This window comes from Ylistrum balloti, unplaced genomic scaffold (genome assembly GCF_031769215.1).
Source record: "Ylistrum balloti isolate Yb309-2 unplaced genomic scaffold, AGI_CSIRO_Ybal_v1 Utg370828, whole genome shotgun sequence".
Lineage (NCBI taxonomy): Eukaryota > Metazoa > Mollusca > Bivalvia > Pectinida > Pectinidae > Ylistrum > Ylistrum balloti.
In genome coordinates, this window is record NW_026782478.1 from 28921 (window position 1) to 53854 (window position 24934).

At 35.7% G+C, this 24934-nt stretch overlaps 1 protein-coding gene across 1 annotated transcript; it reads right to left on the minus strand.

The window, feature by feature from the left end:
• Nucleotides 1-1727: 1727 nt before the first annotated feature.
• On the minus strand, nucleotides 1728-24800 carry LOC132558800 (ubiquitin carboxyl-terminal hydrolase 19-like). The gene is made up of 27 exons (XM_060223406.1): nucleotides 24508-24800; nucleotides 22924-23055; nucleotides 22211-22338; nucleotides 21222-21393; nucleotides 20933-20979; nucleotides 20195-20295; nucleotides 18960-19031; nucleotides 18276-18391; nucleotides 17830-18047; nucleotides 16761-16920; nucleotides 16040-16173; nucleotides 13831-13923; nucleotides 13251-13316; nucleotides 12872-12982; nucleotides 11632-11742; nucleotides 10926-11009; nucleotides 10301-10395; nucleotides 9888-9948; nucleotides 8319-8434; nucleotides 7569-7712; nucleotides 6148-6764; nucleotides 5517-5617; nucleotides 5147-5186; nucleotides 4454-4529; nucleotides 3759-3911; nucleotides 2573-2739; nucleotides 1728-2449 (listed from the first exon to the last, which is right to left on the minus strand). Exons 1-27 carry the CDS (start codon nucleotides 24668-24670, stop codon nucleotides 2013-2015), a joined length of 3915 nt encoding a protein of 1304 aa, XP_060079389.1. The 5' UTR covers nucleotides 24671-24800; the 3' UTR covers nucleotides 1728-2012.
• Between the last annotated feature and the right edge of the window lie 134 nt (nucleotides 24801-24934).

The following is a 24934-nucleotide window of genomic DNA, read 5'->3' on the forward strand; positions in this document are numbered from 1 at the left end:
ACAGTTTACAATCAAGTTTCTATCTAAATGGTATATAATGTGCTAACTAATACTTCCTCTCTTGTCCAGGGCTCTATAGAGTGTTCTTAAAGATGTCTTCTTGCATTGTAGGATAACTAGTTAACATATTAAGACTGAAATTCTAGCTCTAATTGGCATTAAAAACCTACTCTTTTGCTTATTTTAAACATACAGATAAAGGACTTTCTTTTTTAGATTTCTACTGGGGATGTGGCAATGAGACAGTGGAATTGTACAATAAACATCAAATTAAAAAGTAAACTGCATCATTTATGATTAACAGTGAAGCATCATTTTCATTATAAGGTTGCTTTACCATGGGACCAATCAGTCTGTATACATCTTTACCATGGGACCAATCAGCCTGTATACTGCTTTACCATGGGACCAATCAGCCTGTTTACAGCTTTACCATGGGACCAATCAGCCTGTATACAGCTTTACCATGGGACCAATCAGCCTGTATACAGCTTTACCATGGGACCAATCAGCCTGTATACAGCTTAACCATGGGACCAATCAGCCTGTATACATCTTTACCATGGGACCAATCAGCCTGTATACAGCTTTACCATGGGACCAATCAGCCTGTATACAGCTTTACCATGGGACCAATCAGCCTGTATACATCTTTACCATAGGACCTATCAGTCTGCATACAGCTTTACCATGTGACCAATCAGTCTGTATACAGCTTTACTATGGGACCAATCAGCCTGTATACAGATTTACCAAGTGACCACTCAGTCTGTATACATCTTTACCATGAGACCAATCAGTCTGTATACAGCTTTACCATGGGACCAATCAGCCTGTATACAGCTTTACCATGGGACAAATCAGTCTGTATACATCTTTACCATGGGACCAATCAGTCTGTATACAGCTTTACCATGGGACCAATCAGCCTGTATACATCTTTACCATGTGACCAATCAGTCTGTATACAGCTTTACCATGTGACCAATCAGCCTGTTTACAGCTTTACCATGGGACCAATCAGCCTGTATACAGCTTTACCATGGGACCAATCAGCCTGTATACATCTTTACCATGGGACCAATCAGCCTGTATACAGCTTTACCATGGGACAAATCAGTCTGTATACATCTTTACCATGGGACCAATCAGTCTGTATACAGCTTTACCATGGGACCAATCAGCCTGTATACAGCTTTACCATGTGACCAATCAGTCTGTATACAGCTTTACCATGTGACCAATCAGTCTGTATACAGCTTTACCATGTGACCAATCAGTCTGTATACAGCTTTACTATGGGACCAATCAGCCTGTATACAGATTTACCAAGTGACCAATCAGTCTGTATACAACTTTACCATGGAACCTATCAGCTTGTATACTGCTTGACAAGATTGACAGTTCTGAATTTGAGGTATAGAATATATGGTTTGTTACCTAAAACAATTAATCTTTATAAAGCATTATGATGTGTGTTTTGCTTCCAATTTCATGTATCAAATTTTGTTGCCATATGAGAATTGCTTCAGAAACAGTTCTCCCTTAATGAGGTTTGAGATCATATTGCAATTATTTAAAATGGAAGTAAATTATCACATGGGCTGCTGAGGTTTCTGTGGCAAAATGGATGTAAACTGTTCTCTGTTGAAAATATAACAAGATTTTGATCTATATCAGAATATCAAGCAGATTTTTTAAATATCAAACTTGATGACTTTAAGAAATAATAAAAGGTATCACAATAACACAAGACTTGAAAGAGTAGAACAGCATTGTACGTATCACATTTGCATTCTATAATTATGGTTTATTATGTACATATCATTATAAAGATACACAACATTTTTAAACATATCTGTCTCCAAACAAACATAGAACTCACACACCATATAACCTGTACACAACCTCTCAACTTTATAATGTCCTAAAGATAACTTAATTTAACTTAGAAACACACAAAATCATTCAAATGCCCTTCAGGTATCACCAAGGCCGCCTTGACATCACAGCTAGTCAACAGCCTCCATATCCATATAACCAAGATCTACAGAACCTCGGTATGTATTTTCACTTATAACAGGCCTGTCACTGTCTACATTCTCCTCGTCACTGTCCTCGGGGTGTGAATCACCCCCATCTGGATGACAGTACCGGTTGTCCTGAAGGGGCGTGGCTTCTGTGACATCACCACTATGACTTGGTGTGGTATTCCCTGAGTGTGACCTACTACTGAGTGTTGACTCCTGTCCTGTAGCGTTGCTGGTTGTGTTTGTCTCCCTAGAGGAGGAGGATTCTGTTTGTTCATCTGTGCTTTGTACAGAAGATATCTCCTTTGGGACTGAGAACGTGTCCCGTCTCCTGTAGAACAGAAGATACGCTCCTCTTGTCATGATGTTTTTCTCATTGCTTACTGAAGTTACTCTGCTGTCATCACACAATCGCCAGTCTATCAAACAAAAATGAAATATTTAGATATTGACAAGACTAAGATAAGCATTACATGTCAATAAAGAAAATTGTGACACCACAGATTTGGTTGTGATGGTAAATTAATCACTAATTCACTTACCCACATCATTTTTACTGTTGTCAGTAAGGCCTGCACACCTCACAAAGGCTGTGTAATGCCCGCCCAGAATACCTCCATAGTGGTTTACTACAGCGTACAGATCATACACAGGTGGAGGCTCATTCTTCGGCCGAGCACCAATATAAAACTGAGACAGGTCAAGTCCTCTGTGGTAACGAATATCAGAAACTTAGACTTAAACGATTCATAATTATGTGATGAATCTCAAATGCATAGTAATATTTGAAGTGCTCTTAATGATAAAAATAACATTAAACTAGCAACATGTCCCAAAACAAGGTAATACATTCACCCTTATAAATTTTGCCCCTCCCTCCCATGGGCTTATCGTAAGATCTAAATAGCAAAAAGTTGTTTCACATACATAACACTCCTACGTTCAAGGAAAGTTAGGTGGAAAGTAACTCATTGCTGGTGAAACAGAAATTGTACATCATAATAACAAATGAGGTTATATAAAGATGAAACATCTGAATGAGGCATGTATGTAAGAAGCTTGCTGACTGGGAGTGTGGTAGAAGAAATTGATAACTTAATGCATGTCCAAGATTGATAGTTAAATGAATGGCAGAGATGTATGTCCTAGTAAATATGTTACATTCATGTCCCAACATTGATAGCTTTATAAATGGCTGAGATGTATGTCTCAATAAATGTGTTACATTCATGTCCAAGATTGATAGTTAAATGAATGGCAGAGATGTATGTCCTAGTAAATATGTTACATTCATGTCCCAACATTGATAGTTTTATAAATGGCTGAGATGTATGTCTCAATAAATGTGTTACATTCATGTCCAAGATTGATAGTTTTATAAATGGCTGAGATGTATGTCCCAATGATTGTGTTACATTCATGTCCCAACATTGATAGTTTTATAAATGGCTGAGATGTATGTCCCAATAAATGCGTTACATCATGTCCCAAGATTGAGAGTTTAATGCACATTCAAGATTGTAAACTAAATGTAAGTCTGACCAATATGTTGTATGGTGAACCAAGGTAAAGTCAAGCATATGATAGGGCCTTCATTATCATTGAAAGAGTGTAATTAAAAGTTTTGATGAAGACATTACTGACACAAACTTTTTATTTATGATTTGAGATAACTAGAGAGAGTCAATGTTCCAAACATGTTATTATCAAATAAATCCCTTCCCATACCTAACAGGAAATTCCACCATTTTGTCGATTTTGTCACGCCAGATGAAGTTACGGAATGAGAAGCGTTTAAGTTGTATGATGAGCGTATGTGGCAGCCTCCAGATGGACATCTGTTTTGTGGCCTCTCGATGCTCCTTACACCGTGGACAGTACCTAAAGCAAAGAAGTACCTCATTTTAATATTAACAATTCTGATAACTTTAAATTTTGACTCAAAAATCTTAATACTGTCACAGAGATTTCTGTGGAATGTTACAACAGCCAACATGATTATGGCATCCCAAGCAATTCATATCTCCTCATGGTTAAACTTGACTGGTAACAATAATCTTGCCCCGTAATTCACAAACTTGAAATGTCCAAGACATCAAAGTTGTCCTTTAAACATGTATTACGTTCGATCAAAATCTCTCAAAGGAGTGGAGAAGCTCAAACACTGACAATGATTCTGTAGTAACGACGGCCTTAACCCTACCACCTTGAAACTTGAACTTACTAAATATCAATTTAGATAATTCATAAGTATTTGAAGTTCAACAAAATTACTGAATGAATGAAGCTGCTAGGATGCTAACAAATTTAGGTGTTATATGATATGTTCCTCGATCCCCTCTGCCAATCACTTTCAGTTGTGAGGGATAATTATACAGCTTATCATCATCTATGTGGGTGTCAGGATGAAGCAATACACTTACCAGGCTTCCTCTGGACTGAGGACCTCAGGCTCTGTGAACAAGTCCAGACACTGTGTGATGGTGATGTTACTGTTCTCTGTAAAGTTACAAATAATTATAGTCTGTAAATGTTGAAGTGTGTCTAAATTACAATATTTCATCTTTCACTTAAGTCTTCAGTTTTTGCCTCAACTGCCAAATGCATGAAATTAAGATCATCGAGTTAAAATATGAACAGTTTTTTATTTGTTCATTACAAATTTTATTAAGTAGAATATCAATCACAAGAAGTTCAGTTAGTTGGCTCTTATTTTATTTGTATCGTTGACCTCGCCCAGAACTACGTGGTCTTCATCAGGACATTGCAATTAAGAAAATTTTCCCCTGAAGTACATAAAATCTGGGCAAGTTTACATATAAAGTTGTAATGGAAGTCACACGTGTGACCTTCCATGACCTTCTATATATTCCATAATGATAACAATAATATATAATTGACTTGTGCCTTTTCCAAAGTTCAAATTAATGAGTAAATTAATTTCTCTCAATATAAATATCAAGGATCAATTTAACTAAAATTTGATTAAAGTATGCAATGAGCTCCATTTCTGCATCAAAATGTGTTCATGTGACCAAGTGAGTCAGGTTTTGAAGTATAGGTATAAACACTAATGAATGATAAATAACAGTTTGGAAATATGATGTCGTCCTTACCATCCAATGATGCTTGCATACTGGGGTCTTCCTCACAGTCCTACATTGGGAAGAAACAAAGTGTTATCAGACCTTTACTCACATCCTTAACATGGGAGATAATGATACAGAGATCTAGTTAATATTACTACCATCAGATCCTTTATTTCTAATAAACTATTTCTATTACACTTTGAGATTACATCTAATAGCTGTTTATGGAGGTGAACTTTTTTCTTTTTGTCTTATTAAAAACTTTTTTCTACTTTTGCCAACGAGGGTTCAGTCAAACAAGGCTTTAAGTCATTCGGAATTAGGAAGTAGGAAACAAATTTGTCACTTGTAAAACTGCCTAATCAATGTTTTTTTAAGTGGTAAATTTTAAACATACCAGTTCTTTGGTTTGTACAAGTGCATATGGACTGAACTTGTCATTATTTTTCCAATCAATCGACAGAAACTGGCGATAGGACAAATCCAAGGGTACATCTCCTGAGAATTAAACAAAATTATTTCAATTGGTGTTTCTATTTTTGACAAGCTAACTGAAATACTTGACTGTAATAAACATTATACTATCTCCCCTATCAGTATTATCAGGTGTGGTACATTTAGTTACAAAGTATTATCAGGAGTGGTACATTTAGTTACAAAGTATCATCAGGTGTGGTACATTTAGTTACAAAGTATTATCAGGTGTGGTACATTTAGTTACAAAGTATTATCAGGTATGGTACATTTAGTTACAAAGTATTATCAGGAGTGGTACATTTAGTTACAAAGTATCATCAGGTGTGGTACATTTAGTTACAAAGAATTATCAGGTGTGGTACATTTAGTTACAAAGTATTATCAGTATTACACAAACTTCTAAAAATTTTGATAGATTTCAGAAACACTTTCTATTTGTATATTAATGTTCAGATCTTATATATTGAACTTTTAGTTACTATGCAATACCAACAGTCAAAGTCAGCATCATCTTCTATCTATCACCTTACCTTGTAGACTTCAACACATACCTTTGTCATCCAGTCTTTCTCCATCAGGTCCCTTCAAACCTAGACCTTCCTGGTTGACAGGTTTAATGAAGAAGAGAGGCAGCACCCTATCCATATCATCTGATTTAATGCCCAATACAGGATTTGTGGGGGTCGGTCTGTGACCCCGCCCATCTTCCATGTCTTCATCTTCTCCTCCCATTTCTGCCTCACGGGTCATGTCAGCATAATCTGATTGAGGCAACTTAAAGGATGGGTACTCTGGTAAATTCCTCTCATCAACACTATCCTCTGATGTCCCTGGATGGAGCTGTGAATCTGTGTCTATTGGTTCAATGCTGATCTGGTCCCCCTCCCCATTTGCTTTGTAACTGATGCTGGAAATTTCCTCACCATTGCCAATATCTGTGGTCACACTGGATGATGAGGCTGTCAAGTCTATTTCCCCACAATCTAATTGGTCCTGACCTGCTGTGATTGTACATGTACTGCTGATAGATGATTGGCTGTCCAAACTGTTCATACTGCCACTTGATTGGCTGCTACTGCTACTGAGACTGGAGGAGGTGGATGATTGGCTACTCAGTTTACAGGATACATCAGGTTTAATGGGAGGCTGAAACACATCCACTGAGTACCTGTAGAAATACATACAATGTTTGAAGGTAGGTTGAAATACATTCACTAAGTACCTGTTGATACAAATACAGAGCTTGAAGGGAGGTTGAAATACATTCACTAAGTACCTGTAGATTCAAATACAGAGCTTGAAGGGAGGTTGAAATACATCCACTAAGTTCCTGTAGATACAAATACAGAACTTGAAGGGAGGTTGAAATACATCCACTAAGTACCTGTAGATTCAAATACAGAACTAGAAGGGAGGTTGAAATACATTCACTAAGTACCTGTTGATACAAATACAGAGCTTGAAGGGAGGTTGAAATACATTCACTAAGTACCTGTAGATTCAAATACAGAACTTGAAGGGAGGTTGAAATACATTCACTAAGTACCTGTAGATTCAAATACAGAACTTGAAGGGAGGTTGAAATACATTCACTAAGTACCTGTTGATACAAATACAGAGCTTGAAGGGAGGTTGAAATACATTCACTAAGTACCTGTTGATACAAATACAGAGCTTGAAGGGAGGTTGAAATACATTCACTAAGTACCTGTAGATTCAAATACAGAGCTTGAAGGGAGGTTGAAATACATTCACTAAGTACCTGTTGATACAAATACAGAGCTTGAAGGGAGGTTGAAATACATTCACTAAGTACCTGTAGATTCAAATACAGAGCATTATATAGATTCAAATACGGAGCTTAAAGGGAGTAAAATACATCCATGTAGTAGATATAATTACAAGCACAATGCCTTACAGGAGATAAATGTTACATGATTGAGACACTTCAACCTAACTATGATCCACTGACCTGGCATAAGCTTCCATAAGGGTACAGAGCTTGGAGAAAGTTGTGCGTGACTCTGGGATACTGAGGATGTATGGACAGCCTACAGGCTCTGGGGTGGGTTTACAGTGTGTCCGGTGTAGGTTCCAGTGGTCCTTCTGACACTTCCTGTTCATACAAATTCTTACTGTAGTACACAGCTAGCAGTTTAACTGGACCATCCAGTCTTAACACTGTAAAATTATGTATTTTCCTGGGGCTCAACTTTCGTGTTTAAGAAAACGCCCTTATCATGGAGATTTGATTTCATAGATAATATAGCAAATAAATCTACTTATACCTGGGTACTAATTTTAGCATATGAATTCGTGGAGCAGGTGTACCAACAAAATCAACAAAATTCATGAAAATAAATCCCTAAAAATATATAATTTTACAGTAATCCATCACTTACAGCCGAGGTGACTGTATAATAAAATGGTACGATTCAACATACTCAGTAGTGAGAAACATACCCTAAAGACATAATGAAGAAAGTGTGTGATATCCCGGCTAATATCCTATCATTCAAGTGTGGAAGTGACACACCTACAGCCTAATGGTAATAAAACATCAGCTTTCACAAAATAAATATACTGATCACAAGCAATCAATTACTTCAAATGAATCAAGTTTGAGTCAATGTGTAGGAAATACCAGCATGGAAATTAAATGGGAATTCTCGACATTAAGATACTCAGTACATAATGTGCTGACCATCTCAGGACTACATACCTATCACAGTATCCCACTTTATAACACTTTGTACACCTCTTCAGCTTGCTTCCATCAGGGCATGGCCGTTTACATGATGCACATCGTGAAGGAGCAATGTTCGGTAGAATGGTCCTCTGTATGATTCAGAAGATGATAAAATTGATATTCTTTTTGGTAGAATGGTCCTCTATATGATTCAGAAGATGATAAAATTGATATTCTTTTTGGTAGAATGGTCCTCTATATGATTCAGATAAGGATAAAATAATTTTTTTTTTCTTACAATCCATTTCTATTTTCATCTTTTTTTTTCTTTTTAAAATGCTAAGTTTACCAGCACATACAATATCTTCTGTCATGACATTCTCCCACCCACAATTTACAGTTCACCAATTTGCGATGTTCTTGAAGAGAAATGTTAGAAATCAATATGATGTTTATATGTATATTGAGAAAAACAATTGCCTAAACAGCATATACAAAACGAAAGTCTCAGTCCAAAAATAATGTGAAATATCTTAGAAATTCAGGCTACATCAGTAAGATGAGTGAGTTATCAGGGTTATGAATACATATACCTTAAGTATCATTAATGTTTCAGATTTTTTTCTGAAATTGAATTAAGTAGTACTAGGGCAACATAAAATATCCTAGATCAAACAAATTAACCTGAACAACACCAACTTAACAGGGCAATACTAAGTTACCTTGGCAACACTAAGTTACCTGAACGACATAAACTTACCTGGACAACATAAACTTACCTAACTTACCTGGACAATATAAACTTCCCTGGATCACAGGTTACCTGGACAACATAAACTTACCTGGACAACATAAACCTCCCTGGATAACACTAAGTTACCTGGACAACATAAACTTTCCTGGATAACACTAAGTTACCTGGATAACACTAAGTTACCTGGACAACACTAAGTTACCTGGACAACATAAACTTTCCTGGATAACACTAAGTTACCTGGACAACATAAACTTTCCTGGATAACACCAAGTTACCTGGACAACATAAACATCCCTGGATAACACTAAGTTACCTGGATAACACTAAGTTACCTGGACAACATAAACTTTCCTGGATAACACTAAGTTACCTGGACAACATAAACCTCCCTGGATAACACTAAGTTACCTGGACAACACTAAGTTACCTGGACAACATAAACTTTCCTGGATAACACCAAGTTAACTGGACAACATAAACCTCCCTGGATAACACTAAGTTACCTGGATAACACTAAGTTACCTGGACAACATAAACTTTCCTGGATAACACTAAGTTACCTGGACAACATAAACCTCCCTGGATAACACTAAGTTACCTGGACAACACTAAGTTACCTGGACAACATAAACTTTCCTGGATAACACCAAGTTACCTGGACAACATAAACCTCCCTGGATAACACTAAGTTACCTGGACAACACTAAGTTACCTGGACAACACTAAGTTACCTGGACAACATAAACCTCCCTGGATAACACTAAGTTACCTGGACAACACTAAGTTACCTGGACAACATAAACTTACCTGGACAACACTAAGTTACCTGGACAACATAAACTTACCTGGACAACATATACTTCATATACTGGTTCTCCAGCAACTTCCTCTGATAATACTTCCGCTCTGTAATAAAAGAAGTCACACATTATTATGATAACACTCTATACAGGGTTACTGGTCTGTGAATTGTTTTTCATCCCTCTAATACACACAGTCATGGTACAGCAGACCTGTACATTCTAAAATTGTCCTTTAACTCAGATACTATGACCTACACAGAATAAGATCATCACACTAACATTATATACATGTAACACAGATTTGTCTCCTTCAATTACATTTTAATGTAAAGACACAGAAATGACCTTTAGACTTACAATTGTGGTAATAATGGTTTGATCCAATATATCATGATATGATAGAGAGATGCCCTACCCCCCCACCACACACACATACAAAATTATGATACACTTACATTATGATGGTATCACTGGCTTGTACGTTGGACCAATCAGAATCACTGTTATAATACTTATAAATTTTGCCTTTGTATGCTTCTATTATCCTCATCTGAAAAATAAAACAAGTTTTATATTTAGGGGTCCCAGGGTTTTCCATAATTTGTTAGTAGTAGGCTGTGTAGTGTAAGTAGGAGGCTGGCCTGCTGTGTACGTGTAGTCGTGTACAGAACATTATTACGGAACTGGATTAGTATAGGCAGCCAAATGATCAAAGTAGCCGGTCAAATTGGCCGGCGACCGGCTCTTATGGAAAACCCTGGGGTCCTGAAATAATGGATTATTTTTCCTTTTCTGCTCTGTGTATAATTTAAAGCTATGTTTTTGTCTGATAAAAGACAAAAGTATGTGAAGAAAATGCATGCACATGCATGCATGAAAGTTATGTAGCTTAGCTAATTCACACAGACATAAAAAGTTCCTGAGATTGATTTCACCTCAAATGACATTCATAAATCTGCAGGACAAAATTTTGTGACGATTAATATATCCCTATCAATTTTTAAAAGTTTAGATATCTGATCAGTGACAGTCAACAAGGTCAAGTAACCAATGCTGAAGTGATTTAATGAGAATACTCACATCTTTTGGTTTTACTCCTGTTTTCTTTGAAGCTGCCTCCTTGACCATGTCTGTTGTACACTCCTTTGCTAACCAAAGTATTAACTGTAGAACAAAACAGCTGGAGATGTTTTTAATAAATCAAAGTCAGCTATCCAACAGAATGCTAATAATAAGTAAACAGTTGAAGAAGTTGAAAGTACATGGCATCTTACTAGCCTTTATTAGTGGGAATTTCCTATTGGTCAAGAGGTAGAGTGGCTGTGTTGGGAGTGAGAGGTTGCTAGTTCAAACCCAAGCCAAAGATTTTTATCTTCATTACAACTGCATTCTAAATAATTTCAATTAAAATTTTACCAATTATACTTGTCAACTACATTTTCAATATCAATATGGGGAAGTTTAAGTGTAAAAAAATCTACCTACAGACCAGCTTTTAAACATATGAAACATAAAAAGTATTGTCTAGCAGACTTATTGGAATTTTGAAACCATAAAAAGTAAATGATAATTTGTCGCAAATTTGGATAAAAGTTTATGGAGTCTCCCTCTAAAAAGTGAGGATTGATAAGTACGTTTATCAATCCTCACAAAAACAATTTCTGTTGAAAGCATTTTAGTTTGTATAGTTGTAAGATACAACAACAATGTACAGACAGTTAGTAATTAAAAATGAGTCAACTCTGACAGTTCTAACACTTCGGAACTCTTCATCAGTTTAGTATACCTGAACAGGTTTTTTGTATGGGTCCCTCCACATAAATATCACAGGTAGTTGTCTTTTCTTCTTCGGTAATGGCACAGACAGGTAAAGGAAAGGATCAAACGTTATTGATACCTGTAACGAAACAAAACAGTTACCATATCATAAATTGTAACATAAATTTCAGTTGATTTGGAAATGGGAACAACATCAGCCAGATATTTCAGGTCTTTCCAAGTACATATATTGTTATCATTAATATTCATGCTTGTCAAAGGACATAACCACAATAGCACAGACCAGTCTGTCCTTCTACTTCCTAAGAAACCAAAAATTTGGTTTCCACATGGTAACTTCTGAAAGGATTGATGGAATTGGTCAGAATCTTCATATAATGATGGCACCTTGGATAATACAGAGTGGTATTGAATCTGGGGTCAAAAGGTCAACTATGAAGGTCACTGTTGCTAAAAATAGACTTACATCATCAAAGTTTGGTTCCCAGACGATTTATTCAGAGAGGATTGATGGATTTGGTTGAAAAATCATGCAGTGTTAGATAATGAAGTTATATAGACCGAAATTGAGCTTTGGGTACATAGGTCAACTATGAAGCTCACAGTTACAAAAAATAGACTTGTCATATTGTCATATTGTGGCTTTCCGATGATAACTTGTGATAGGGTAACCTGATTTTATTGAAAATTGATGCAATCTAATATTATTAGAAAATATATTCGGGTGGTATTGAGTTGGGGTCAAAAGGTCAACTGTGAAGGCTGTGAAGGTGACTTACTAAAATAAACATTTATCACCATTATTAGGGCCCCGCATCTGTCAAAAGGTCAAGGTCAAATTTCATGTGTATACTGACAAGGTACCTAGAGTGGTTAAATTTACCCTCATAGGTCAGACACAAAGCCAAGTCCTTTCTGACATGTCAGTGTTTTAGTTAGTTTTCCAGGTAATCACTTAATTGAATTAGGGATGATAAATGTGATTAAAACTTCAGACAGTATTAAGTACAACAGAATGCATATTAAGTATTTTCTCCCTGTCATTTTCTGGTTTTTGTGTCTTTCCTGTCAAGACACTGGTTTTTGGAAGGAAGACTTTCAATTGTTAAAATAAGACATCTTTTCATTGCTATCAAGGTTTATGTTGCTTAGAAAATTTAATTAACGGCAGGGGACGAGTGTTGCATACAACAATAAGTGTAAGCTTGTCTCGAAGGCTGTTTTAGTCTGCAGTAAAATATACATACCTTGCCACATACAGGGCAGACAAGCTTTGATTTGTATTGGCCTTGGAACAGATCCACAATGAATGAGTCATTTCTCTTCTTATAGACATCCCATGCCTCTCTGGCTACAGTCTGTAACAAATAACCTCATATGATCATTTCAACTTTTACTACTGGGGAGGCAACAATGCTTTTCCATCAACCAAAATATATTTATTCATATTAAACATTATTTCAGTTTTGATTTAAACTCACGCATCAGAACCACACAACATCCATAAAACCGCAATTCTGCTTCCCCAACTCCAATCACTACCCCCATAACAAAATGTATGGTTACAATTTTGTTGTCGAGGCAGTGGCATTTGATAAGCATTTTCGAAAGTCATATAGTACAGACCTCATCTGATTTGCCTTCAGAGTCGACTGTTTCTGTGTACGGTTTCTTCTTCACACGATTCAGGTCCTGAATGATTAAGAAATTTACTGGTAATACTCGATGACATGTCAGGAAAGTATTCTATGCAATCTCTATTTCTGACTTGGAAATAATCATGAATCGTCATCTTCATAATGACACTGCAGACAAACATGGCTGGAGTTCCTTGTGTTTTGATATTCCTGAAAGCTAATCCTAATTCTCAATCTACATTTTCATAAAAAATTTCACATTATCACATTGCATACTTTATCACAAACAACAATGATATCTTTTTGATATTGTATGATGTTTATGACAAATTATATGACTATTGATAATCATCTCAATGATGTCACAAGACTATAAAATGCCATTTCTGTTATTGTATTATTGAATAAAATTAACCCTATTGATCAGTTCAGTTTTATTTATTACTATGGAGATACAAGTCCTTAATGATTATAATTTTATCATCAGAAAGAAAAGTAAATTGATTATGGAAAGATGAATTAAAACCGATGCTGAGAGGTATTGTGTAACAATAGAAGTGTCCTTTTACCTCATGAAGACCATCAAGGAGAAACGCCATAAATTCCTGAGCATCATGTTGGGCAAATCCTGTAAACTGACTGGCCTTCATAGCAACGAGACTCTGTAAAGTGACAAGGAGATACACCCATCATTATGTAGCTATAGAAATAAACAAGAACTCTGTAAAGTGACAAGGTGATACACCCATTATTATGTAGCTATAGAAATAAACAAGAACTCTGTAAAGTGACAAGGTGATACACCCATTATTATGTAGCTATAGATACAGACAAGACCTCTGTAAAGTGACAAGGAGATACACCCATTATTATGTAGCTATAGATACAGACAAGAACTCTGTAAAGTGACAAGGTGATACACCCATTATTATGTAGCTATAGATACAGACAAGAACTCTGTAAAGTGACAAGGAGATACACCCATTATTATGTAGCTATAGATACAGACAAGAACTCTGTAAAGTGACAAGGAGATACACCCATTATTATGTAGCTATAGATACAGACAAGAACTCTGTAAAGTGACAAGGAGATACACCCATTATTATGTAGCTATAGATACAGACAAGACCTCTGTAAAGTGACAAGGTGATACACCCATTATTATGTAGCTATAGATACAGACAAGACCTCTGTAAAGTGACAAGGAGATACACCCATTATTATGTAGCTATAGATACAGACAAGAACTCTGTAAAGTGACAAGGAGATACACCCATTATTATGTAGCTATAGATACAGACAAGAACTCTGTAAAGTCACAAGGAGATACACCCATTATTATGTAGCTATAGATACAGACAAGACCTCTGTAAAGTGACAAGGTGATACACCCATTATTATGTAGTAAGATAAGAAAGACCTCTGTAAAGTGACAAGGAGATACACCCATTATTATTGCTATATACAGACAAGAGCCTTAAAGTGACACTTATTGATACACCCATTATTATGGAGCTATAGACCACAATACTTGTAAAGTGACAAGGAGATACACCCATTATTATGTAGCTATAGATACAGACAAGAACTCTGTAAAGTCACAAGGAGATACACCCATTATTATGTAGCTATAGATACAGACAAGACCTCTGTAAAGTGACAAGGTGATACACCCATCATTATGTAGCTATAGATACAGAAAATATCATGTAAAGTGACAAGGAGATACACCCATTATCATGTGGCTATTGATACAGACAAGAATTGTAAGTCACAAGGAGATACACCCATTATTATAGCTATAGATAACAGACAAACCTCTGTAAAGTGACAAGGTAGATACACCCATCATTATTAGCTATAGATACACTAAAACTCTGTAAAGTGATAGAACTCCCATTATTATGTAGCTATAGATACAACAAGAAATTCCATGTAAAGTCACAAGGAGATACACCCATTATTATGTAGCTATAGATACAGACAAGACCTCTGTAAAGTGACAAGGTGATACACCCATCATTATGTAGCTATAGATACAGACAAGAACTCTGTAAAGTGACAAGGAGATACACCCATTATCATGTAGCTATAGATACAGACAAGAACATATATAAAGTGACTAGGAGAAACACCCATTATCATGTAGCTATAGATACAGACAAGAACTCTGTAAAGTCACAAGGAGATACACCCATTATTATGTAGCTATAGATACAGACAAGACCTCTGTAAAGTGACAAGGTGATACGCCCATCATTATGTAGCTATAGATACAGACAAGACCTCTGTAAAGTGACAAGGTGATACACCCATTATTATGTAGCTATAGATACAGACAAGAACTCTGTAAAGTCAAAAGGAGATACACCCATTATTATGTAGCTATAGATACAGACAAGACCTCTGTAAAGTGACAAGGTGATACACCCATCATTATGTAGCTATAGATACAGACAAGACCTCTGTAAAGTGACAAGGTGATACATCCATTATTATGTAGCTATAGATACAGACAAGAACTCTGTAAAGTGACAAGGAGATACACCCATCATTATGTAGCTATAGATACAGCCAAGAACTCTGTAAAGTGACAAGGTGATACACCCATCATTATGTAGCTATAGATACAGACAAGACCTCTATGGTATTTAGATGTTATTTTGTATGTAAAGGTTTAACAAAGACTCGGTAAACATTAGCTGGTCAGTAAATAGCATTCCAGACAGCTATTGCCATATAAAGTTAAGAGCCTTACATCACTTATTGACTTACCTTGAGTTTTGATGGAGCGTAGGAGTAGTGTTTTGCTGACCACAATACTTTTAGAAGATGGGCAAATTGTACTGCCAGCTTCCCTCCACTGCCGAGAGGATTATCAGTGTTGATGTCCTTCTGGAAGTTACCACCTACAGAACAAGAATCAATAGCATTGGTGTTAGTTTCAGTCTTTTTTTTTATCTAATAAAACAAGAAAATATCATTATCAAGACATGAATACTGCTGCTCTCATGCAAAGAAGTATTGTTTGAAGAATTTACAGACTTTGTCAAATATGACCTTTGAATCTGAGATGGTAAGGCATAAAACCCAGACGTTTTGAGAGGTTCTCAAGATACAACATTTTATCTATCAGCTTATACTAAACCCTCTTGTTGGCATGGATAGAAGGGTGAAAGGGACATTAATGTAGGAGAAAACACAGGAAATTCCATGTGGTCAGGCAGGTGATCCCTGTACCTTTCATTATCCACCTGGTGAATAAATTCCCAGATGAACAGTGTGTTATCACTGTGACACCTGACCACCCTGTTGAATAATTCTGGAACACTGAAGTAGGGGATTCAGACATTTGCATACAATGCTATATGGGGTGTGGGGTCTTAAGCAATTGTCAGCATATATATAGTGGGTCCACTAAAAATACCTGTTTTTTTTCCCTTTTGTTATTGACAGTGTCAATGCAAACTGTAAATGAGTAGAAATAGTCACTTACTACAGAAGAAGTCTCGAAACTCCCTGGTGTTGGACAAGGACTGTAAAACACTGTTCATGAAGCAGGTGTTCCCTAGATTGTCCAGACCTGTATTTCCAGGGGACACAACTTGTTCCAATTCTTTTGTTTTGTTCATAGGCGAAACTTTACATGTAGGTTTCTGAAAATGAAGCAAGAACAGAAATATACCACAGCATCCTTCATCTGAAACATAATCTACAAGAAACAAAGTGAACAAGGCCGAAGTAAATATACACCCCAACCCCTGTCCTCCAATCCTGAATACATCCCAACCCCTGTCCTCCAATCCTGAATACATCCCAACCCCTGTCCTCCAATCCTGAATACATCCCAACCCCTGTCCTCCAATCCTGAATACATCCCAACCCCTGTCCTCCAATCCTGAATACATCCCAACCCCTGTCCTCCAATCCTGAATACATCCCAACCCCTGTCCTCCAATCCTGAATACATCCCAAGCTGTCCTCCAATCCTGAATACATCCCAACCCCTGTCCTCCAATCCTGAATACATCCCAAACCCTGTCCTCCAATCCTGAATACATCCCAACCCCTGTCCTCCAATCCTGAATACATCCCAACCCCTGTCCTCCAATCCTGAATACATCCCAACCCCTGTCCTCCAATCCTGAATACATCCCAACCCCTGTCCTCCAATCCTGAAATCATTCCTGTAATAATTCCTTAATTAGATTTGAAAAAGTGTGATCTTTGACTCGTTAACTTTGACCAAAGGTCTGCAAATCTTAATCAGATGCATAATTTGATGTTACCATGCTAAGGTTTAAACATGTGATAGGAGGTTCACGGCATATCTTGTACAAAAGATTTCTACTATGTCTACTATGGGCAGATTCATTCAAAGCAATAAACATATGTACAAACCAATCCACTCCCCCCACCCACCTCACCCCCCCTCCAAAAAAAAAATCATTTTTAATCATAATAAAGAACAAGAGAAGTTGTTTTAAATTACCAACACTATCTACCCTATCATTATAGTAAGGAAAGGAGATTACAACATACCAAACATGTGTGACTATATTTACCTGTGTGTTGATGTCTTTGAGAGGTTGTAACATGCCTGTGGCTCCTTTACAAGACTCTATGGTCCTGTTGTCAGCAAAGTCACCTTTTTTAACAGTGGACACATTTGAAAGTTCATCAAACACCACACTAGACTGACTTTCAGTGTTATTAGTCTCTCTAACATTAGACATTTTTCCGGTGGAAATCCAGCTGTCTGACTTGGAAGAAGAAGCATTTTCTGGAAAAAAAATTTATTATTGATAATTTGTTTCTTTGGAGTAAATTCCAAATCATTCATTAATCTTTGTCAGTATCTCAAATGAAGATTCAATATTATTTATGCTTGCATGTTCCTATTAGTTTATTCACTGAAACTTAGTTTTGTCACAATGATCAACAATAGTAATTACACTGCATATAACAATACCCAGATTAAAATTATCCAGAAATATGTCTCTTAAAATACCTTTCCGTTGAGGAGCTTCCAAAGTATTCCATCGCTGAGATTCCTTTTTATCCAGTGTTACTTCTATCATGGTGGGTGTTAAACGGTACTTTGACTTTGAAGGAACAATTTCATTTCTACAAACATACAACAATCAATGAGACAATGTACGAAAAAAAGAACACATCCTTGACACATTCTGTGTATCATCCACATTTAATGACAATAACATTCATTTTAAATGAATTTAAACTTTTACTAAATTTTGTCTAACTGCAGGAGATTTTACATCAAATATGAACAAAACCTCTGCATCATATAAATGATAAGAAAGGTTCATCAAAATTTCATTATCAAGTTATTTTTCCATCAACAATGAATGACATCAATACGCATCTTAGTTACCAAATTTATGTGCTGATCATACATTCTTAACATGTGGACAAGTATACTAAACAGCAGTCAGACAACTCAAAATTTGTTTAAATAAAAAGTTGCCACCAGACAGATGGATGGGGGATGCCGAACCAAAGCATAGCCTTACATTAATGTTAATTAAAGCTAGAACAACTACCCCGGTAATAGTCATTATGGTTAAAAGGTTCAATTATTCTTTTATTTTGTTTTTCACTTATGCATAACATTTTTCTCTAAATCCTTATATTGTACAAATGTATTACCAGAACAAGGAAGAATCTTACTTACTTCAACTGGACCTTCCAACTGAAAATGGTATTTTCATCTGTGCCCCCATGCAGTTGTAAATATTTGGAATTTCTGCAAAGTCAAAAAATCACATGCAAGAGTACCAACTACTTTTGCATTTGACATGGGAAAATTCACTAGAACAGAACTTACGCCGAAATTCAAATTCACCCAAGCAGGTGCCTTGTGCGAAAATTCTGGTCTATCATAGCAATTAGTCTAACACATCTATCAGTTACACGAGTTTCAGCAATTTACTGATGTTTGATGTGACATGTTAACAAAGATGTTTACAATGTCAATCATCTTCTTTATCTTATTATTGTTTTTTCCCATTTGTTCTATCACATCAACTTCAATCTTATTTTATATAACATGTAAGACTTTCAAGGGAAATAAGTTGGAGCGTGTAGTATGCTGATTATAAAATGATTATCACGTAGTACTAGACTGATTACGAACAATACTACTTAAAATGTCTACTTGATAATGTCATAAATAACATACAAATCAAGTCTCATTTTGAGAAAACAAGCAGGAATGAATTAAAATTTTGTAGGATGCACACCCGAATTTTAATTTTGTAGGATGCACACCCAAATTTTAATTTTGTAGGATTCACACCCGAATTTTAATTTTGTAGGATGCACACCGAATTTTAATTTTGTAGGATGCACACCCGAATTTAAATTTTGTAGGATGCACACCGAATTTTAATATTGTAGGATGCACACCCGAATTTTAATTTTGTAGGATGCACACCCGAATTTTGATTTTGTAGGATGCACACCCGAATTTTAATTTTGTAGGATGCACACCCGAATTTAATTTTGTAGGATGCACACCCGAATTTTAATTTTGTAGGATGCACACCTGAATTTTAATTTTGTAGGATGCACCACCCGAATTTTAATTTTGTAGGATGCACACCCGAATTTAAATTTTGAAACAAAAATGTGCCTTAAGTGTTACAGAAGTGTTTTACTCAATACATGTCTCCAGTCTAATAACTAGTTTATGCATACATGAGAATACTTATGATCTCACACTTATGATCCCTGAACAGTAGATTTCGTCAAATTTCTTTGACATTCCAGGATCAACATGCCAGTGTAGCCAGGTGAGCTATGTTTTTGAATACTGAGAAAAATGTGTGTTTTTTTTTATTATTTCCTTTTGATTTATAAGGTAAAGATAATCTATACTGTAGAGTTTGTGTTGACTGTATAACTTACGCAGTCTGGAAGAAAACTGACAGAGTCTGAACATCAAACAAGACCTTAACGCCTGCTTGTTTAGCTTCCTTCACATATATGTGCACCACAATGACATTATCCTGAAAAGAAATAATAAAGCAAAAGAATATTGAAATATTTTAATATTGTCCCTAAATAATCCACTTTAAACAAACACTTCAAGTTTAAATACAAGTATTTTTCCTCTTCATTCAACTCAACATTTACTTACAAAATGGATGGTCCCTTCATAGCAGCCATATCTTAACATTTTTAAGATGTGAATTTTACATATCCAAGTTTCTTAAAAAGGTATAATACAATAATGGCTGCATGTCATCATGTGTCATTGTGGAAATGTAACTGGGGAACACCACAGATTATTTTTGTTCTCAAAATAAAGTGCAGTAATTTTTTAAGGAATTTTTTTCTGACGAGTCCAAAGCACCATTTGGAAAATTTGTATGACTTAAGTTACAAAGAGGTATAGATGGTTCTCAAAAATTGAGCCAGTCCCACAGGAAAAGCTTGAGTCCTCAAATATCGGAGTCCCAAACATCACTATGGCAAATTGCAAATAGGTTTGGAGTTACGAGTGCATTTGAAAGAATGGAAATCTGTTCTAATAAAACTGAGAGTGGTGAGGAAGTTTGTCAATTTAGTGGGTGGCAATACAATAAGATTATACTACCGGTATATACATTATGCTTTCTCTCAATTCTGTCACATTGTAATTACCTTTTCAATCCAGTCATGTTTCGTGTGTTGTAGCTGATACACTGAATCTGAAACAAGACGAAAAATTACAAAGTTGAAATACCCTGTTTTACAAATGGTTAGGTCATAAAGACAATATAACAAACATATGCATGTGTAAAAGAATAACAAGAACCTCATCATCTTCCATCTTTGGTCAGAATATAGAGGTTTTCTATTTCATCAAACACTGTTAAATATTGCCAATAAACCCTCTCAACATATTTATGTAAAATTTTCCTCACTGAAATACTCAGCGGCTACATCTTACTGTTAATGTTTGTGGTGTCCTCCGATGGTGAAGATTTGCCTTTGGTTTCTCTGGTGCCCTTCTCCTCCTGTGGTGATTCTGCATTATCAAATTTTTTGTCTGGGATTTCCAAATCAAATTTCTCAGCTGTTTTGTTGTCTCTTAAATCTTCATCGGGTATGCCATTTGGAATCTAAAATTTGTTCAGCATTAAATTACAGATTAATATACAACAATAATTCAAACAATCAATAAGTAACAGTAGGTTTAAGTTTTTGTGAAGATAAATCTCTTGCTGTAAATGATTTTTGCCAAGGAAACAAAAGTTACCTTCTTTCTATAAAGCACATCATATCGTTTCAGGAATGAAAAATTAATCCACCCACCCCTAACCTCTCCCATCACAAGTTGTTACATTAACAAACAGGGGATAAAAGTCCAAGACAAGAGACACATGGCTCAACAGCGATGGGAGAGGATACAAATTTATATGTAAATGTATTGTACCTTGGTATACCCTATTAGTATCACTAGTGTGGTGATGGTAGACAGAGTAAATAACTTATATTGCAGAGGATCATAAAGTGATAGTGTTCTCTAGTAGGGATGGACACATCTGTAGTTTCCCTGTTTAATTGTAATGTTGTGTATTTTTCACTATTATCAAAATTTTCTAAATTCTGCACAATTTTAATTAACACATCTTTTGTATTGTAATGTACAGGATGTGATTCATGATATAAAATTAAGAAATAGCAATAATTTTTTCTGAATTTGATGTTTCATTTGGACACTGCAAATATTTTTTTGAGTAGACTGTCTACTTATATAGTGTTAGCATTGAACCTTGATTATACAATCTATGTATACCTTCAACTACAGAAGTTTTAATCTTAAAATGAATTCCACTTTTAACCACTGTTTGCTTAATGCATATGGCCTATAATTTCACTAAAAATTTAATACTAAATCAACAATGAGGTACAGAAATTGTGTTTGTCAATACTTACCATGTAAGACATCCAATGTCCCTTTTCTTTCTTTTTCGCAGACAATACAAGTTGTCTGTTTTTAAATTGGAGCCTACAAGATTCTCCTTGTATAAGACGGAAAAAGGTACAGGACCATGTTCGTCCATCTAGAACACAAAAGTGTAACATGATGTTTCAAGTTAACTATTACACTCCATAATACATTACTTAGTCACATTTTAAGGTTCCCCCCCCCCCCACCCCCAAACCCAATTCTTTAGTACTTTTAATACAAAAATTTGATATCACAATTTTGATATAAACTAAAAATAATCTGACAAGATGTAAATAGAACAATTCTATTTTTTCCATAAGCAAAATATGACAATGTTCCATGACTTATCTTCTGAATTTAAACTTAACATAAAAATATGGAAAGCCCATGTTCAGTTGATGGTCTCCCTCATTGGTAACATTTGAAATCATTCATAAAACAATGCATATTTTCACATTACCAACTAAAATGAAAGAATAAACTTAATGCTATTATTTTAAAATCTCATCCCCCTCTTTCTAACTTGCAATCCTTCTCAAGACTCAAACATAGAGTTTTCCATCACTAATGATTCATCCAGAGTGATTCAAAGAAAATTGAAACAAACCATCACATAAAACAGAACTGTAAAGATAAATTCCTAGTAATCCTATCCATATACTTAAACTATTGAATATGGTTCTGTGATGTGACGGACCTGGGAACTTGAGAAGGGCATCATTGTCAGTGATTGTAGGGTCCACACCATTTATCTGTTCTGGTTTGAGATCAATATTCAAAATGATTTTTAAGTCAACATCAGTTTGTAACCACTCAACATCCATATCAACTGCAAATAAAATGAAAAAGACAGTTAAATCATTATTCAAATGTGACTGTATACATTTAAGAACTTTCACTAACTTGTCAATTTTAGATATAATGTTAGCGATATAATTCTTAAAAGAAGGTGATACAAGGTTAACACTTTTAATTATAAAAGGACAGAAGGCCACAGTCTAATGAGCCATCTAATAATCATCAGCCTACCAGTACATCGGAAAATTCTGCAATTCTACTCTGCCAATGAAACACCACAACTAAATAAAGCTTAATAGGACTAAGGGCTCACTGTACCTTTTGATAATGGTGCATAATATCTGACATCATTACAGGACACTAAACTATAGATATGTAGGTACTTGCAAAATCTTACATTTGAGATAAAATGCCAAATACAAGCCTAGTGCAAGATGAAAAATGAACCATAACTCTGTAAATTGAGAAGCAACAATCTTGATTTGAGTATGGAATTAATCTTAGTACTTGTATTAAATTGATAATAAAACAAGACTACACCTGATATGAAAACATAATCCTGCAATGTGTTCAGTACCCTTAACAAAGTCATACACTATAAAGAGACTGACTATCTTTATTAACAACAAGCTACATTAATGCACTCTGGTATATATTGGAGACTAATTATCAGAAGCTACATGTATTTGTTATCGTTAATCAGCTTGTGTAAACTTAACTTTAGGAGCAGAAATTTAACATAATTTAACATACAACTGTGTAACAGAGGTCATTGTTTATATCAATGTTGAAAGGATTCCATCACAGCATCTCTGGCTTACTAGTGTAAGCAAGCAATCAAAGCTGAGGAGATCTAGCTCGCTGAATGGTAAATTGCGGTAGTATCTATCAGGATTACATACTCCCACTTCCTGGAAACAACTTGTCCCCAAGTTTCCTGGGGTTACAGCGATGTTGTGCAATGTCAAGTATGATTTCCAAGTCTCTAAAATGGCATCAAATTAACAAAGGTTGTCGTTACCTGTACCTCACTAGAATCTGAACCTGGGACCTCTAGCTTACTAAGATATTGTTCATCTTTCAAGCTAAAGAGAAGATCTCTCCAGCCGAGCAGTATATTGTGACTAGTATTCACCTGATTTTCAACTAACAACAGCTCTGAATCTATAACAAGGTTAAGGATACACTGATACAGTTGAACTAGTTGCAAAATCTGTAAAACCATACAAGCAACAAGCACAAGATGTGCATAGCATGCATGCATATCATAATATGGATTTCACATAATTCTCATGTTGCTATTGATATACCACTTTGATATGATGCAGATTGGGTGCTTAATGGTGATTCTGGGTAGAAAATCACTTTGAAAAATGCTCGAAGTGTTCCACCTGAGCTACATCAGATATTTTGACAGCTCATTAACATTTTTAGTAATCCAAATAGATGTTATGTATTAGGAAAACCATCCTATTTCCCTCACTTTCTTTCAGTTCTGTGTGTCCCTCTCGCTGATTTTCGATTTCTTTTTTGCGTTTTGACAGATTTAGGGAAGCAGTCGTTTCTTGTCTAATCTTCAATGTGTCTTTGTTTTCTTGGATCTGTGGTACTACGTCAGTGTCGATGTTCTCTGTACTTGAAGCCATTGCACACTTGTTCTTGCATTCGGTTTCGGTGCACACCTCTGGCGTGTGCCTTCTTTTCCTGGGATTTTGATCTATTTTTGACAGTTTGTCCTTCGATTATAAACTACAACGCTTACACTGTTTCACTGATCAGTTTTAGGTTCTTTACAAGTCATTCACAACTGTCAGGTCGACCGCATGGTAGGTGGAAATGAACCAATCATGTGTCGTCTTTCAGTTACTCAATTTATTAACAACCAATCAGCGTCTCTGTTACATTGAATT